The following is a 17,152-nucleotide window of genomic DNA, read 5'->3' on the forward strand; positions in this document are numbered from 1 at the left end:
AGGCCAGGCTGGTGGGGGCTTGGAGAAACCTGGTTTAGCGGAAGGTGTTCCTGCCTGTGGCAGGGGGGTTGGAACTCGGTGACTTTTAAGGTCCCTTCCAACCCAAACCATTCTATGATTCTATGATGTGGGGTAGAGCGAGGTGAAGTGTGATGATGATGCTGAATGAAGACTGGATGACCTCCCTCCTTACCCTTTGTGTGCCATGTTCTGCTGTGTGACTTCCCACCTTGTAAAGCTCAACTTCCTTTCACAGACAGGTGAAAAACATGAGATTAACAATACCAAATGACTGAAAGATTGATTAGGCAGAAAATACTTCAAGGACTATGCATTTCAGATGAAGGAAAAGAGAGAGAGAGGGGAGTTTGAGAAAACTTGCTTATGGAGGAGACGAGCTGAAGCTTGTTAGACAAACTCCACAGACGGAGCAGCACGGCTTGCCAGTGTTAAGTGCAAGGCAGAGTAAGAAAAGCGATTGTTGGCTTGTTGCAGCTTGTAAGGGCTGCGCAGAATTGCAATTGGCTGTAATTGGATTTGCCAGGGGAACTGCAAGAATAGGCATAAGCTGGGTAGCTGTGGACATGACATTGGCCATTTACTAAATTTCCTCCATTGTCCAGCTGTGATGAGTAAATATATAGGTCAAGACCACTTCAGTTTTGTGACAAATTGCTGAAAATTTAACAAATTACCTGTCTTTAATCTCCAGTACATGCAGATGACATCTTCATCTACTGCTAACTAGATGCTCTACTGCTATATTGAAGCTTCTGGAGCTCATAACTAATTCTTCCTAGAAGGAAGTTTGTCACAGAGAAGGGACCAGAGGCAAGACTTACACAGACTGCCTGTCATTTACATAATATGAAAAGCATCTGAATTAACAAATTAGTATACGAAAACACTTCTTCAGTTTGGAAAAAGAAAGCAATTATAATAAATGAATCCATTTCCTTCCAACAAATGAGGTTTGAAAGAAGTTTTACCATTGTTAAAGAAAATGTCTTTTGAAGACATCTGCAACTCATACTCTGTGGCCACTTTAAGAGTGTACATTTCTCATTCGCTACATGCAGCCACGTTTTATGTTAGGTAATACTTTTTTTTTTTTTTTGCTTTTTAGAAAACGTTTCTCTTAATTTGAAGAACATGTATATTGCTTTGTTCTTAACCATGGAACATTTCTCAGACCATTCCAGACCACTTAATTTCCTGTCAAGTTTACCTGGTGGGTTTAATTTCTCGTAATATTTACTAGGTCAAGAGAATGGCAGTTAGTTCTCAGCTACTCTAGTTGCCAAACTAGCTTGTGGAGCTGTGTGCACCTTACCAGATGACGGGGACAGCCTTTTGCCTTTAGGTCTGCTGAATTTAATTATCACTGGACTTTTTCCGTAGACAGCTAATACAAAGCAGGAGGGCTTTCATACCCCCTCCAAGCCAGAAGACGTTTTTCAGTGTCTGCTGATAGTAGCTGTTGCGTAACCTGCTTACCAATGATATTAAAGTTTATATGAGAATGAGGAGAATGTTTTCTCCCACCCCTAATGTTTTGATTCTGGTTTGGAATGCTATGCCAACTCCATCCTGTATGAAAGCATTCCCATCAACAGCCTTATTCCCAATAATACCCAGTATTGTCTGGTATTGTCAAAATATGTTAATTTATGACTTGGTTTACTGCTTGGTGTGTGACACCATCTGAACGATTAATATTTACTTTTAAACTTAACTGTATAATTTAGACATGGAAACCCCTACTGGACAGTCTCACTCCTCTCCCAGCAAGAAGTTCTTTAAATTCTTCGTTTCACTGTTTTTGTGGATTTCCCCCTTCCCCAGAATATAGATTTGGACTGACAGGGAATCATGAGAGACGTACTGCCCAGGCAGATTGCAGGAAATTCTAATATGCCTTTTTATGATAGTTTTCTGCTCCATGGAACTGAAAGGCAGTATTATTTGCCACCTTTCCTAGGTTTTCCTGTGGGGTCATGAGGGTTGGCATACCATCAGAGTTTCACCATGATCCTGCTCGTGAAGGATGCTTCTGAGAAGCACTAGTTCGCTGAATCTGCCAGCTGGGACTTGGGGTCTACAGTTGCAAATAATGGAGCAGGGGGTTATAAACAGTTTGAGTCATCAGCTGGATCCTGGGAAGCTTTCTGCTAGCAAGGACAGATCTGAAATACGGGAATCTATATGTAACCCTTGGCCCTGAGCGTGTGTCTGAAGATGCTCGGGTTTCTTCTAAGTTCAGAAGCTTTCACTTCCTCCCCTCCCTCTAGATGCAAAAATTCTGTGACACAATCTTCAACATGATAGAAATGCAATCAAGCGAAGTAAAGGTTCCGTTTACTTGGGCCAAGCTATTGCTGTGACTCGACAAAGTAACCGTGGAAGTTGATGGCATTTCTGTTTATATTCCAGGTGCGGGGGCTACCTCTGGCATTTCAGCCATTTTCCCAAGCACCTCTGGCACAAGCACTTTCTCGCCTTACCAGCACGCTCACAAAGGTAAGAATGCATTCACAGGTTTAATTTAGCAGCTGTTTGTTTTGAAAACAGCATCAATAAAGTGCAACTACACTGAAAAGATCTCTTGTGAATTTCATTGCTGCTATTTCCAGATTTCTAAAACTGCTATTAAAAATAATTCAGAATGAATTTTTATTTCTTGGTTAATCAGCACCGCTGTTTTAGTCAGATGGACTTAAAATGGATTTGAACTGTACTCAGTAATGCCAGAGATAAATTTAGTTCATTATTTGTAGCCATACAGAAATGGCACTATGCCTCAGCTAAGCATAGCTTAGACTGGTGAAAATAATTTAATGCACAAATATGGCCAGTCTCTTATTGAGCTCACATAAACAGTTACCCAGTGTGATCGAGTTTTAAAAATATGTGAACCTGAGAAGACACAACAGGAAAGATGTAGTTAATGAGGTACTGACAATGCTGATCTTCCTGGTATTGTCTGGAAACATGATCATGAGGATCGTGTTTTCAGAAAAATTAAAGTTTTCATGCATTTTAGCATATCTGTCATTTTCTGCATCCTTTTGTGGCTTTTCAGTTCTGGTCTTTTATATCCAAGTTCTGCTTCTGAATACCTTTTCACATACATCATTTTAAATTCACTTTCTAGCCATGCCGCGTTTACGTCTCGGTTAGAAAAACATCAGTCCTTCCACATGTGCATTGTATTCCCCTTTTTACGGCAAAGCTTTTGAGGCAGCCGTAGTTATCAACAGTCATTTTAGCTCTCATCCCAGTTATTTTGGATTTGTTGGTTGGTTTTGTTTTTTTTTCTCTTCAATGCTGTTTCACAAAGTAGCGTTAGGAAAGTTGCCACTCTTGCTGACATACAGCTTCCTATATTATCAGCAGATAATATAATTTCCTACACCTTTGTATCTGATGGATCATGTAATCAAATATTTTTATGAATACTGTTAACTGGTTATTGCAGCATAAATACCACATTTTTGAAAAACTCTTAATTAGTTTGCTTTTAAGATATAACACTAACTTTTTCATTGCTTAACAAGTAACCAAGACTCAGATCAACTAAATGAGTATGCAAAATGTAACTGTAGAGCAGACCACAAACTGTTAACTGATCCTGAGTTGCTCCTTTATGAAAATATTCTTCTGTTTATTCCAGCAGATCTTTCAGGACAAGGACATCTGGCTACAGCTCTTATAATTGCAATGTCTACCATCTTCATAATGGCTATTGCCATTGTCCTCATCATCATGTTTTACATTGTGAAAACAAAACCTTCTGCTCAAGGTAATTGTTCAGCACATGAAATTTTAGCTGCAAATGCTATTTTTAGATAGCTTCTGAGAGTAATTAGTGTTATATTTTTATATTCTAGCCTGTTGCAAGAGCCACTCAGTAAAAAATGTCGAAGCTCAGGCTAACACACAAGAAGAGAAAAAAGAAGTGCAAGGTATAAGATGCTTCAGTTTTGCTTTTTCTGTCCAAGACAACATTAAGCTTAAATACTCTTAATGCATTTCTCTTAATCACAATTGCTTCTTTGAACTGTATAAAATCCACATCAGTTTACCAAAGAATTGTGTATAATAGTTTGCGTACTTCCAGAATGTCACTAGATCCTCTGACAGCAATTTAAAAGGTAGCAGAGAGATGTATGTTTGCAGTAAGTTTGCCAGCAGAACCAACTCCTCAGACAAAACACCGTTTTGGAAACTCGTTGCCAATTTAAATTTCTCTAATTGTTGATCTGCAGATAATGTTGTGATATTCTCTGAGAAAGAAGAGTTTGAAAAACTTACAGCAACTCCAGCTAAGGCTGTTAAAAGGTGGGTAAAAAATAAACGTACTTCCAGTTCGGCTGAAGTGGGGAAGGGACGTACTTACCATTCATCCTGGTACAGAGGAACACACGAAGAACAAATTAGATGGGTATGCTGGAAGTTTGCTGCAGCAGGGAAAAGCCTTAATGGGCTTTTGCCCTCCAGTTTCTAAGAGAGGATAACAGAGGTTACCAAATAGAGTCCTGTGTCCTTCCCACTCCCGCTGTGTCCAGTGCATCAGCTCTTGGGGCTCCATATCCTCTTCTGAGAGGACCTGAGTGTTGCTCTCACATACGTGCCCTTAGTAAGGTTCCCCTTCACTTTCAGGCAGGAGGAGCAAAAATAGCTCCTCTGGGCCTCAGGGACACTCCTTGTCCGTAGCATCATCTGGGTGGCACGGTGGGATAGTTTTCCTCACCTTCTGTCTGCCTGGTGGTCAAACCTGGCTGGGTAACATGATTAAGGATGGGATAAACACTGTCCTCAGTGGAAAATCCCTCTATAAAAGGATCCTTGCAAGATAGACGCGACTGTGTAACTTGATGGACATTGTACATACAGCCTGGGCTGGTGAGTGCAGTTACATTCACAGAATTCCAGAGGAAGGACATTATAAAACATGGAAAACATTTTTATTCCATTACTCTGGGATAGCAAAAAGGAGATGATTGGAGTCAACCCATGAGAGGCTTCACTAAGATAACCGTATCTTTCATTTTACAGTGAAAATGATGCATCTTCCGAGAATGAACGACTTTTAAGCCGTAGTATGGATAGTGATGAAGAAGCGGCGGTTGACAAGCAAGGGACTCCAGAGAGATGCTTGTTATCTTTAGTACATTTGGCCAGAGATAAATCTTCTACAAGCAATAAATCAACTGGGGTAAGGCTATTTTGAGATTTAAAAATTGAGAGGATTTTCCTGTGTTGTTTTATTTTTTAGAAAACAATATACAAACTATCACTCCCAAAAATGCGTTATAGCGCAGACCAGTCTAACTTACAAGAGCTTCTCCAGACAAATTTATTATATAATCTCTTTTGCATAGTGACATACATGAACTCATATACTTTTCAGGGCTGGAAAAAAAACCAACCCACATTTCCTGCAAGAGTAATAAGTTTGCTTTTTTGAGTATTATATTTTATAGTCTAAAGAAAGAAAAAATAAATAACAGCAACCCCCCAAATATAGCTAATGGTAATATAACTAACGCCGATGCTACATTTATCATAGAAAACCCAAGACAGAAAAATAATGTAGCAGCATGGCTGGATTCATATGACAGCATTAGCATCTGAGTACCTTGACCCAGTAGCATCGGTATTTCCACGGCACAGACTTTTCAATAATATCCGGTGTTGTGCTTGGTTTTCGCGTATAATTTTGAAAAACACGCATGTGCTTTGAAGGTCACTCCTGTGCTCTGAAGGACACTGCAAATCCACTGTTTGTTCTGCTGTGGAAGGCCTTTGCTTCTCCCTGCTGAGCGTGTACTGCTCAGGGCGTTTTATCTCACTTGGAGTATTTCAAGGCACAATTAAGGCCACGCCGCACCCACACAACTTTTTAGTTTATACTAACATGAAACTATCCTTAAAAAGAAAGTGTCTGCTCAGATATTTTTTGGTTTTAGTACTTCAAAAATAATTTAGAAATGGCTATACCTTGGACAAAATTGCATCATTAATATCAACCATCATATAGCTTTTAAGAATAGAAAGGTTTGAAAATGCATCTTTTCATGTTTTAAATTGTTGGGATAGTTCAGATCAAACTTTCTAAAACAGCTCATTTTTCAACTGAGACCAGACACACAAAGTCTCAACACAAGAGAAATGTTTTTCTAGTTGTAGACAGTTATGACCATCTGAAAATAACTTACTTCTCCAATGCTCACATTTTAAAATCCAGTTTTCTGACGTCGCTCTGAATATCCAACTTTATCATACTTCTGTATGCACTGGCTTGAAATTGGATAATACAAGTTGGGTATGCATGAAATCAGAACATTTAATAAGAAGTGGCTTACCTTCTAAAGACCATATATAATAGATAGATTCTCTGGAGTGATTTAGATAGATAGCTTGTAAGCACAGCTGAAGCATGAACTATTTCTTCCAGACCTTCTGTTCTAACATATTCCTCATGGACTGAAGCCTGCTGACAAGGCTGAAGATGAAGTTTGCAATGAAAGTGCAGACTGCATCAAGATCTTCTGCTCCATACCTAAGATTTCACAATTAAGTGAAATAAGATTTCACAATTAAGCCAGTTGCCAGAAGTTAGAGCAGCAGTAATTTGCTTCAGGCTGGAGATTTAAGTAACATTTCTAGTACAGGAAAGAGTGTGAGTAGCTGGGGGAAGACGATGAAGAAAGTTGAACGCCTGCTCTTATCCAGGTCTGCTCCTTCCTCATTAAAACAAAAAACATTATGCAATGAGCCACCACATGGGGGGTCGTCAGGCTCAACTTTACCTGTTTGCTTTCAGCATAAGCTTTACAAACCTCCCCACCTTCTGGCTCTGGTAAAAAAGAGCATCCTGCATAATTCTTCATGGGCATGGAATTATTTAACCACCCTCCTTGCCCTAAAAATGAGAATGAAAAAAAAAAACCCGAAACATCCAATAGTTTGCTTAGAAGGAGATTTAATAAATCCCATTAAAAGAAAATACCCTGTTTACAAGGTTCTAAACCAGCTAATCCAAGCCTAGAATAGCAACACAACCGATTAGGCACATGTAAATTATACCAAGAATATGTGAACCACAATCAGTGCCTGCATTGCATCGCCCTGCGATACAGCACGCTTGCACGGTGTCTGCGCCTGCACGACGGGCTGCCTTCGGGTGGAGCAGCCACTTTGTGGTCTCCCGCTGCAAGTCTATTAATCCGAGTCATTGATGTGCCTTGCCCTTTAGAGTCCAAATAAAATGAGGAAAATCTTTCCGCAGAACAAAATACTGAAAGCAGAGCTTTTGTTCTAGCCTGGCTTGCAGCGAAAAGTGGCAAATTTGTGGACATAATGTCCTATCAAAAAGACAGCTTTTCAGAAATCTCAGTCCTAATGAGAGCTGGCAGAGGGATGACAATTGCAGTCCCTGAGAACTCATGACATCTTGACATTTGTTTTCAGTCTACATTGAATCCAAAGCCAGACCTTGAGAATATTTTTGCTAAATGAAACCATATCAAAATGCCTATTTTCAGCTTGGAAAATGTCAGTTTTCAGTCCTAGTTTCTTTCTTGTCAAAAATTACTGGAGCACCCTCGACCTCAGCTTTTCCCTGTCCAAAGCTTCACTAATTTATAATTTTTATCTATCTGTAAAATATTTCATATTCAACCAGGAAATGTATCATGGAAGAGGCTACAGTTAATTAGTAAGGCACTAAGCAATTCTAAGCCAAATGACAAAAAGGAAGATCCCTTTCTCTATAGTCCCCTTAGATTAGTGGAAGGCGGCAATTTCAGTCTGAATTTAATTCCCTGGGTCCAGTCCTGTCCTGACTTACCAGGACATCCCTGCAGTAATTGCCTGCATGCGTGGTATTGAATTTGTTCTCATTGTCAAGAGTTTGCTTTGGTCTGAAAGAGAAATAAAATATACAAACACTTGGAGCAGAAAAGTAATTGATCTAAAAAAGACTAGAAGATGGAAAGAAAGATCTTTAGCAGTGGAAAGTGAAATCAGAAACAGGTTTATTCTTCGTGGAATAATTGGTGTGTCCTTTTCTTTGAGTCTTCAAAAGGGACCCTTGAGGACATTAGGTGATAACCCCTAACGCCATGAAATGAGGACCTCCCGCAGGTTTTCCACTGCTGTCTGCTAATTGTTTACTGCCATGACTGCAAGATTAATGAAATAAAAATCTTCTCATTTAGATTCAAAGTCGAAGGAAAAAGATACTTGATGTGTATGCTAACGTATGCGACGTTGCAGAAGGTGAGTGTACAAAACTTGTACCTATGCTAACGGCACAAAATTAGCTGACAAGCGCTTGCTATAAAATAAGAAAGGCCTCTGCCTTCCTGTGGAAAGGAGAAAGTCCCAATCCAGAAAAGACCCTCTGGTAGGCAGATTTGTACTCACTTACCTGGAAGCACTGTGGTGCCCTGACCCCAGAGCTGGGCTTGGGCTGGAGCACACCACGGCTTCTCTCCAGGTGTCTGCATGGCCTCCTTCGGATGGAGAGCAGGGAGGGTGGTGTTGGGTCGTGTTGGGACACACACACAGACCAAGTTGCGGAGAAGCACTCTCGCATTTCCCATCTGGAGGAAACCTGACTGATGTATTTGTTCAGTCCCTTGGATAACAGATAGCTCCCAATACGAAAGTGTGATGTGTGGAGGGTCAGGATTGCATTTCAGACACAAGTCTTGACTGACTCTGCTCCTTTAAATGCTGTCCCACTTCTCACAATAAAAATTGGAGTTTCCAAGGAGGTCAGTGTTTTAAGTGTTTTAACCCTCTTTACCACTTGACTTCCTGGACTGTTTTGGCAGAAGAGGCACAAATTAATTTCCCTGCAGAACAGAAGACATAACTGCATTTACTCCACACACACACACACACGTACGCTTTGTGTCTGTGTGTGTGTGCTTTGAAGTTTTTTGTGGTTCAGGGGGCTCAATCTCCCACCAAATTACTGCTGTTGAATATGAAGCAGGAAAACCACAGAAGCAAAAGACTGGTTTTGGAAAAATGTCATAGCTTATTCTCTCCTCTATTCTGTGACCATGAACACTTAGAAGAAATGTCCAGGAAAAAGATAGCTTTTTCCCCACAGGATGAATGTTAAATCCTCTCTAGAGATTCAGCGATAGTAATGACAATCGAGCACTTGCAGGGACTTTTATGCTTGCAAGCATCTGGCATCATTTCTTCACCTCACTCCTCACATTCCTACAAGGGCAACTTTTCAATTACGGAGATGTTACAGCAGCTGCTGGTGACAGACTCAGGGAAGGGTCAGAGCTGTCTCTCGAGCTCAAACACTGTGCCTGATGTGCAGAGGTGTATTACTGGAGCTGCTCACTAGGGATATGGTTGCAATATACTTCTCCTAGCAGCTAGTAAATTGTTGAAGGAAGGGGCAGTGCCATGGGAATTCATACAACCCATCTAATACTTCTTTCCCACACAACTTTTTACCCTAATTATTGTACCCTACTGTCACTAGGAAGAATTAATTTGGTAATGTACAGTAATAACTGTGGAGCTAGACATGGACTATCACTTGACGTTTTTAGCTGTATTTGTTGCTAACAGTATACACTGTGGTACTTTAATAAATGTCTTGAATAGTCAAGACTCGTGCACAGAGCCATCTGACAATAAACACCTCCCTTTGCAGGTCTGAGCCCTACGGAGCTGCCATTTGATTGCCTGGAGAAGACCAGCCGAATGCTCAGCTCGACCTACAACACAGAAAAAGCCATAGTGAAAACGTGGCGCCACCTTGCCGAGAGCTTTGGACTGAAGAGAGATGAGATAGGTGGTATGACAGATGGCATGCAGCTATTTGATCGCATCAGCACAGCAGGTTACAGCATCCCAGAACTGCTAACCAAACTGGTGCAAATCGAGCGGTTGGATGCTGTCGAATCCTTGTGTGCGGATATTCTGGAGTGGGCACAAGCAATGCCTGCTCCTGAACCAGCAGGGACATCCTGACATGCCTGCTTGGGACCCGCGCTTCCACATCACCTGCAAGAACCATGATTCCATAATTCCGGCAAGCACCGCGTCAGAGACTTTGGACAAAAGACCACTGACGTTTCTTCTACATAATTGCTCCCGATAACCAACAGGAAGCTATTCTCTTTGACTTCTAAAAAAAAAAAAAGTGAAGTTACACATCTGCGAAAACAAGAGCAGCAATCTCCCAAGAAGCTTGGGAACGAAACATGTCATTAAACAAAACGCTCATGTTAAAGAGTTACCGATAATAAGTGGGCACACAAACATCCACTTTGCAGTCTGTGTATGAGTATATGTGCAGATAACCCTGCTGGTACCCTTCCTGCTTGGCCTTCCAGAAAGCCATTGAATTGCTCTCTGAGAATATTCCTGTTTCTTAGGGCTTCGTTCACTGGTTTAATAGTCACAGTCAAAAGCAGTACCACAGCTACAGGAGCAATTAATACACGAGGCACGTACATGTCTGTCGGCTCTAACACATTTAATACGTAACCAGTTTCATTTTCTATACTTACTGTGGGTTTGTTGAATCTAGAAGCATGTGCATAGGTGTATATACACAGTCCTCACGTTAACAAACTATACCACACGAAAAAGGAGTCAACATAATTTGCAGATCGAAGTGCTTCAAAACGCTGTATATAATGCACGTAAATGCACTCTTGCGCCATACTGATGTTTCAGAAATCGTAAAAAAAACGCTGACTTGCTGAGGACAAGCTGGTTAGCACGTGGGCTGTAAAAGTTGGCAGTCACTCCTTCTAAGTTGAGAGCAACAAGTTCTTCTACTGTTTTTTCCAGTAGCGACACCTCTACAGCAAATTATATTCCAAGCAAAGGAATTTCAGACAACAGTGGTGCACATTTGACACTAAGAGCAAAAAGAGTAGATTTCTTTAGAGACACTTGAAATGCAGAGGAAAACTTGTTTTTTAAATGCTATACTCTTGTAAACGTATACCACGAGCACAGAATCCACAGGTGAAAACCAGCTCCTCTGGAAGGTAAAGCGTTATCGTGAGTTTGTGCACAACAAAAATTGACCTTATTTTTTTCCTTTTAACTAATCTTTGATTTGCACAATTAAAAGTTCTCTAAAACTTCTTCAAACCACAAATCAGTAGTTGTTACCAAACCTTATTGCTGAATTTATAGCTAAAATGAGCGATGACAGATTTCAACAAGTGCAACCACTAAATTGAGATGTGTCAGTTACAAAGCAATACTTTTTTAATTCCAAAATGCATGACTGAACAAAATGCTATAAGAAATATTAACTATTACCCTGAAGGTAACAACCAGTATTCCGTCACTTAGTAACTAGACCTTCTCTACGATAGTACCATAATTGTGCAGAACATTTAGTATCACCCTTTAACATCTATATTTAGTATCTTTTCAGCACTTGTTTTGTATAGCAGAGGAAGTACATACTGCAATATAAAACCTATCCCTCTCATTATTCTTCTTCCACCATTTCTTTTGTATCATAACACCTTCTTCGTTAATTTGCATATGCCAAATCTGATGAGAATTTTGACTTTTCTTGTAACGAAGCAGCAAGCTGCATTTATTTGAACATTTAACTAGCTAACTGATGTTTAATTTAGGGGTGAAATTCTTGCTGTCTTGCAATCGATGACAAAGTCATACATATTTCAACAGCCTTCAATAAGATTTCTAGATCTGCTGACAACTCAGCGACCTTCAACAAGATTTTCAAGACCCTGAATTTGCAGCTTAGTCCTGTTGCTACTAGAATTAAAAAGGGAAAGGGAAAAAAAAAAAAAAGGAAGATTCTATTTTTCTTGTGCCAGTGTGTAACTCCAGTGTTATTCAGTGGACTGCCTCCTATACTTCATGTGTCATTTAAAGGTACACATCATTTATTTGTTTAAAAGAAGATACAAGAATCCTCTTTTTTATGTTTATCGGGCCATGAAAAGTTAGGGTCTTCAAATCAATGGTGCCAATGTGAACACAGACTATTTAACATTATTTTATTTAGTATACAGTATTTTTATTGTTACACAAAAGATGTACAGGAATGAAAAAAAAATCCTGTAGATCTTGCCAAAGCTTACTTTCTAATAATTTTGTTTAATGCTGTATATATAACTTATTATATTGTAAAGTATGAACATAAAATATGCTAATAAAAGAAAGAGGTCAAACACAGTTGTGTTAGCCATTTCTTTGATTAAATCGTGTATTGCCTTATAAATCTGTAATTAAATGAGTTAGCCAAGGGCTAGCAGGCACATTCCTGTGGTATGGGAGTGCCCAGGTAACAGACACGAAGGAATCTTTGCATTCCTGTAGGATACTGCTTCTCTGCATCACACTTTGGAAACTTTTGAAGCAGAAACCATTCTTCCTTTGACAATATAGTTTTGGTTCAATATTTCACTTTGTAGGTACTATGAAAATGCTAAACTCCTAGCAACTCCTGGGAGAAACTGTTTGCAAGTTATTATATACGTACTGAGAGCTGGTACAGACTGGGACACTGGTGAGTAATCTCACAGTAGCAATACTCTCTCATTAACATGTTTTCATTTTGCGTTCCTAAATTAGCAGAACTACACCACATTATCAGAGATCTTAACGGGAAGCTTTCCCTGCCTGACAGGATAATTATGTTCATCCAATCTTGGGCTGCACTGGTGAGCCGCCAGCAGAAGTGCTGGCTTCTGCAAGAAACAAAGCACCAAGTCACATCGCCCCCAGACCCTGGTGATTAAGCGAAGACTTTCAGAGTATTTCATACAGATCAAACATTTTCTAAATGGAAGAAACACTGTCCTGCTTTAAAAGCAGTTTGGGATTTTGTTTATTCCGATTAATTTGTTGGTTTCAGCATGATGAGTGCATTCTTGAAGACTGAGGGGGGATCTTATTAATGCTTACAAATACTTAAAGGGAGGGTGCCAGGGGGATGGGAACAGTCTCGATGAGTGCATTCTTGAAGACTGAGAGGGGATCTTATTAATTCTTACAAATACTTAAAGGGAGGGGGCCAGGGGGATGGGAACAGTCTTGTTTCAGTGGTGCCGGTGATAGGACAAGAGGTAATGGGCACAAGCTTGAACATAGGGAGTTCCATCTTAACATGACGAGGAACTTCTTTACTTTTACGGTAGTGGAGCACTGGCACAGGCTGCCCAGAGAGGTTGTGGAGTCTCCGACTCTGGAGACATTCAAACCCCGCCTGGACGCCGTCCTGTGCAACCTGCTGTAGGTGACCCTGCTCTGGCAGGGGGGTTGGACTAGATGATCTCCAGAGGTCCCTTCCAACCCTGACCATTCTGTGATTCTGTGAGTTAACATAGCATGAAGCACACTCCAACAGGCTTTGCTGCATCTGAACAGATCACTGTCTGAAAGGCTTGAGCATTCTTGACTTTCATGTGCTTGTGGATAGCCACCCAAAGGAGGAACTTTGGCTCTACCTTTAACTTGACAAAGCACAAAAATGCATAAAATGCATAAAATACCCATGTCCTTCCATTGGTTTAACTTGACAAACACAAAGTCAGATCTGCATAAAATACCCATGTCCTTCCATTGTGCAAAATATGAAACAAAACACAGAAACATAAAAAACACACCACCTGAGAGCTTCTGTTGTCTTTGTTTCTGTTTTTCCTTCTTTTTTTTTTTCCCCCCCAATTTTTTATTTGTGTGCAGTGCTTCCAACACACTGGGACGGACCTGTGCAAATACAGGTGTCTGCAGTGAGATGCATCTTGCGCTAAAGCAGACATCTAAAATAATCACACTACAGGCTGTAGTGTCTCTAGACTATAAAGAGAACCCAGAGTGACAAGCTTCGAGGTAGACATTTATTGTACAGTTGTCAAAGGTTAGATGAGTTGAATCTTACTAAGTAACCGATGAATTTCAGGTGTGTGACTATATTTCAGCTCAGTAACGTCTCTGAAATAGCTGCAGCCAGCAAGCGCAGAATGAAGATGAACGGGAAACTATTATAAATTATGTTAATTGGTGGTGTGTTCTGGGGAATTATTGGATCAGATGAATGCTTAAGGGGTACCTAAGGTTAATTTCTCTGGCATTGTGTAACAATATTATTAGTATTTACAGCAAATTTGGCTCATATAAGGCGAAAGTAAAGTCACGATTGACTCTGCTATCCTAAATACGATAAGGAATTTGCAACAAGAAGTTAAACAGAAGTTTCCGAATTCCCATGTAAGAATGTTAAAGATTTTAACCTGTTGCAGTGACTTCAGCTCAAATGTAAGCACATTTCTTACCACACAGTCTTAAACTCACTTCAATGATCCAAACTCTGAAGAAAGCATGACCAGCCTTGCTCAGCAGTGGCTTTTTATCTCTCTGGCAAGCAGTTCATCAACTACAGACGGACTTCTTCAGAGCAAAGTATCAATCCTGCTTTTGCTATAGAAAGGCCAGTTTATACTTTTGCTTTTAGAAAAGATTTTTTTTCAGCTCCTGACAGCACTTCTTTAGGAAACACTCATTATCTTGGTCTGAGCTTTTTAACCTAATGCTGAAAGACAAGACTGAACAGGGGGAAAAACTTACATTACATTACTTATATTAGCGTATGTGCTCAGGTACGGTGATTTTAACTTGACTAACTCGTGAAATGCTTTTACGCAGCTACAGATCCACTTTGATCATCCCTGGAAGTTTGTTGTCTTACTCAACACAACACAATCTAGGTGTGTCCTAGAGATAAAAAAAAAGATAACCCCAGAGTTACATTATAATATATTCCTTTAAAAGGACTTTATTCCTTTTCAGAGCAGAGCGGAAAGGCGACTGTTTTACTTTGTCCTGATTGCCACAAACAGTCTCAGGCTTTTCCTCTGGACAGAGGAAGAATTGTGCCTTCCCATGGAGCACAGGATCCTGCCAGCAGCAAGAGGGGCTTCAGGAAGGCAAGGTGGGAAAGGCTGGGGGGCAAAGCGAGAAAGCAGAGACTCTGCAGCACAGCAGGGAAGGGTAAGGGCAGGGGCAGGTACAGGACAAGGCCCCAAATGTTTATGGCAGTTAGAGGAGACCCGTGGAATTTGCTGCAAACAGAAAGTTATTAGAGTTGGAATAAAATTTGAGACCCACCCCTAAGGAAATGAGCGTGTCAGGGAGAAAATTATCGACAAGACCTTTTATTTCCTTTTTGATGTGCTCCCCCCTCAAGATAATTGTTCTTTTTTATACTCTGATAAAACCCAGCTTTCAAGTTGAAAAGACCCTTTAAGTCCTTGGAAATGCTTACTTAAAACAAAAGACTTCAGAGATTCATACAAAGCCCTGGTCAACTCAAGGTTTTGCTGCAAGGACTTCTACAGCCCATGTCATGGACATTGTAAAAATAGCATTAGAGCTTTTCTCTTTTGTTTTATATCAGCAGGCCCTACAAGAGAGCTCTTAACTGTGTGTCTACAGATAAACCTATTCCCAACTCTGTCATTAGCCTTTTGGTTGACTTTGTGGAAAGCTCTTCCCAGCCAAGATTAATACTTACTACCTTGCAAGACCTTTCCCACCTAATCCCAGCTTCCTAGCCTGACCGGTACCATCCCAGCTTTTCCTTAGAGAAACTTGCTGGACTTTGCAGACTCTCTCTACAATTAGGTTGCAGTCAGGAACTTCCCTCTGCAAAGCGTTTGATGTCTGATGGTCCCGGTCTGATGACATTAATAAAAAGAAATGACAGAGGTATGGTGGGCTGAAAAGATGGGTCTCTGCTTTGCAGCATGAAGCAACAACCTATTCTATAATTTGGAATCATTAATCCATTATCCATGAGCAAAAAGACAATGTGCATAAATGCCCAGCAGCATGGGCTGGAGGATGAGCTGAAAAGGAATGCCAGTTTAATTTCTCCCTGTGAAACAAAAAAACCTCATACAGTTTAGAAGTCCTGCTTTGTTGTAAGGAGGGTGCAGGGAAAAAACCTTACTGTTGCAGGTGAAAGACATGACCCAAAGGTAAACCAATGACTCCTGCGTGCTGAAGTCATTCTTCCACGAGCAATCTCTATACTCCTCTGTGATAATGAAAAGCAACGAAGGCTCATACCCTTATTATGCAGTGCATGTTCCAGTAAATATATTAATATAAACACGGTAAGAATGCACCGTCCGTCTGTATCTAGTTCCAAACACATAATATTGCATATATATTCTATTTCACCAAACCCAAATAAGCTCTTTTGATTATTTATTGTGATATGATTTATAATGCATAGCACCTGTTACCTCAGGCATTAATTTATCACTATCAACCACTCTTCAAGGACAGAAAAATGTTAATTCCTTTTTGCCAGTGTTCTGTGAAACCGGACCATCTGAATACTTATATTATAGAAGAACGATAAGACTTTGCATGCTCTGCTGCAGAAGACATCAGTGATCAGCTGTTACACAGGTCACACACAGGCATCTCATTTGTCCATCACCTTTTTTTAAAAAAAAAAAAAAAATCATTTTTTTATAGTTGGAGATAGAGGGTGCTTTAAAAACAAGATTGTAATTGGATTCAAGTTAAGTATCACAAGACATTTCAGGAATACACAATGACTTTTCCAATTTAATCCACCACATAGAAGTAAATGAAAAATCAGGAGGAAGTAACACTGAAGACTCATTACTAGAAAGACATCTGAAACAGGAAGGAAGCAAAGTTAGGTGTCTCTTTCTGGAATTTGGCCTTGGTGTGCAAGGCTGCTGTGAAAAGAAATCATAGCCACGTTTCAATGTGGAGGAGGACAAACCAAGAGGACAGAAAACTGCTACATTTTGGGAAGGACGGTGGAACAGAGAAATTCTGTGTATTTGCATTTCTTATATAAATAGCTCTTGAATCCACATACTAGGATGCAATTTCTTCCAAAGGACAAAAACCAGTCTGGCAACACTAGTTATCTCTGACCTTCTTCAAAGGCGTACTACTTTTCCAAAAAGCTGGTGTGTGGGTGGAATATTATGCTTCTCTTGGAACGCTTGTACCACAGGATACTTTCTTTTCCCTGTAAGCTGGATAAACTATTTTTATTTCTTTTCTCCATAACTAACTGCACCGAGGATGCCATTTTATGGAGCTGAAGATGACC

The 17,152-nt window shown here is 40.2% G+C and overlaps 1 protein-coding gene across 2 annotated transcripts in view; it reads left to right on the plus strand.

Moving 5' to 3' along the window:
• Window positions 1–10,017, plus strand: part of EDAR (ectodysplasin A receptor) — a 24,848-nt gene extending 14,831 nt beyond the window's left edge. The window contains exons 5-11 of one of the 2 annotated variants that reach the window (XM_009883056.1): window positions 2,434–2,520; window positions 3,674–3,802; window positions 3,891–3,965; window positions 4,269–4,341; window positions 5,059–5,218; window positions 8,226–8,286; window positions 9,698–10,017. In XM_009883056.1, the coding sequence (XP_009881358.1) occupies window positions 2,434–2,520; window positions 3,674–3,802; window positions 3,891–3,965; window positions 4,269–4,341; window positions 5,059–5,218; window positions 8,226–8,286; window positions 9,698–10,017 (905 nt within the window). The remainder of the gene's footprint in view (window positions 1–2,433; window positions 2,521–3,673; window positions 3,803–3,890; window positions 3,966–4,268; window positions 4,342–5,058; window positions 5,219–8,225; window positions 8,287–9,697) is intronic. The other variant, XM_009883057.1, reaches the window with a different exon arrangement.
• Window positions 10,018–17,152: the final 7,135 nt, after the last annotated feature.

The sequence above is a fragment of the Charadrius vociferus genome, unplaced genomic scaffold (assembly GCF_000708025.1).
Source record: "Charadrius vociferus isolate BGI_N301 unplaced genomic scaffold, ASM70802v2 scaffold92, whole genome shotgun sequence".
In the NCBI taxonomy this organism is placed as follows: Eukaryota; Metazoa; Chordata; class Aves; order Charadriiformes; family Charadriidae; genus Charadrius; species Charadrius vociferus.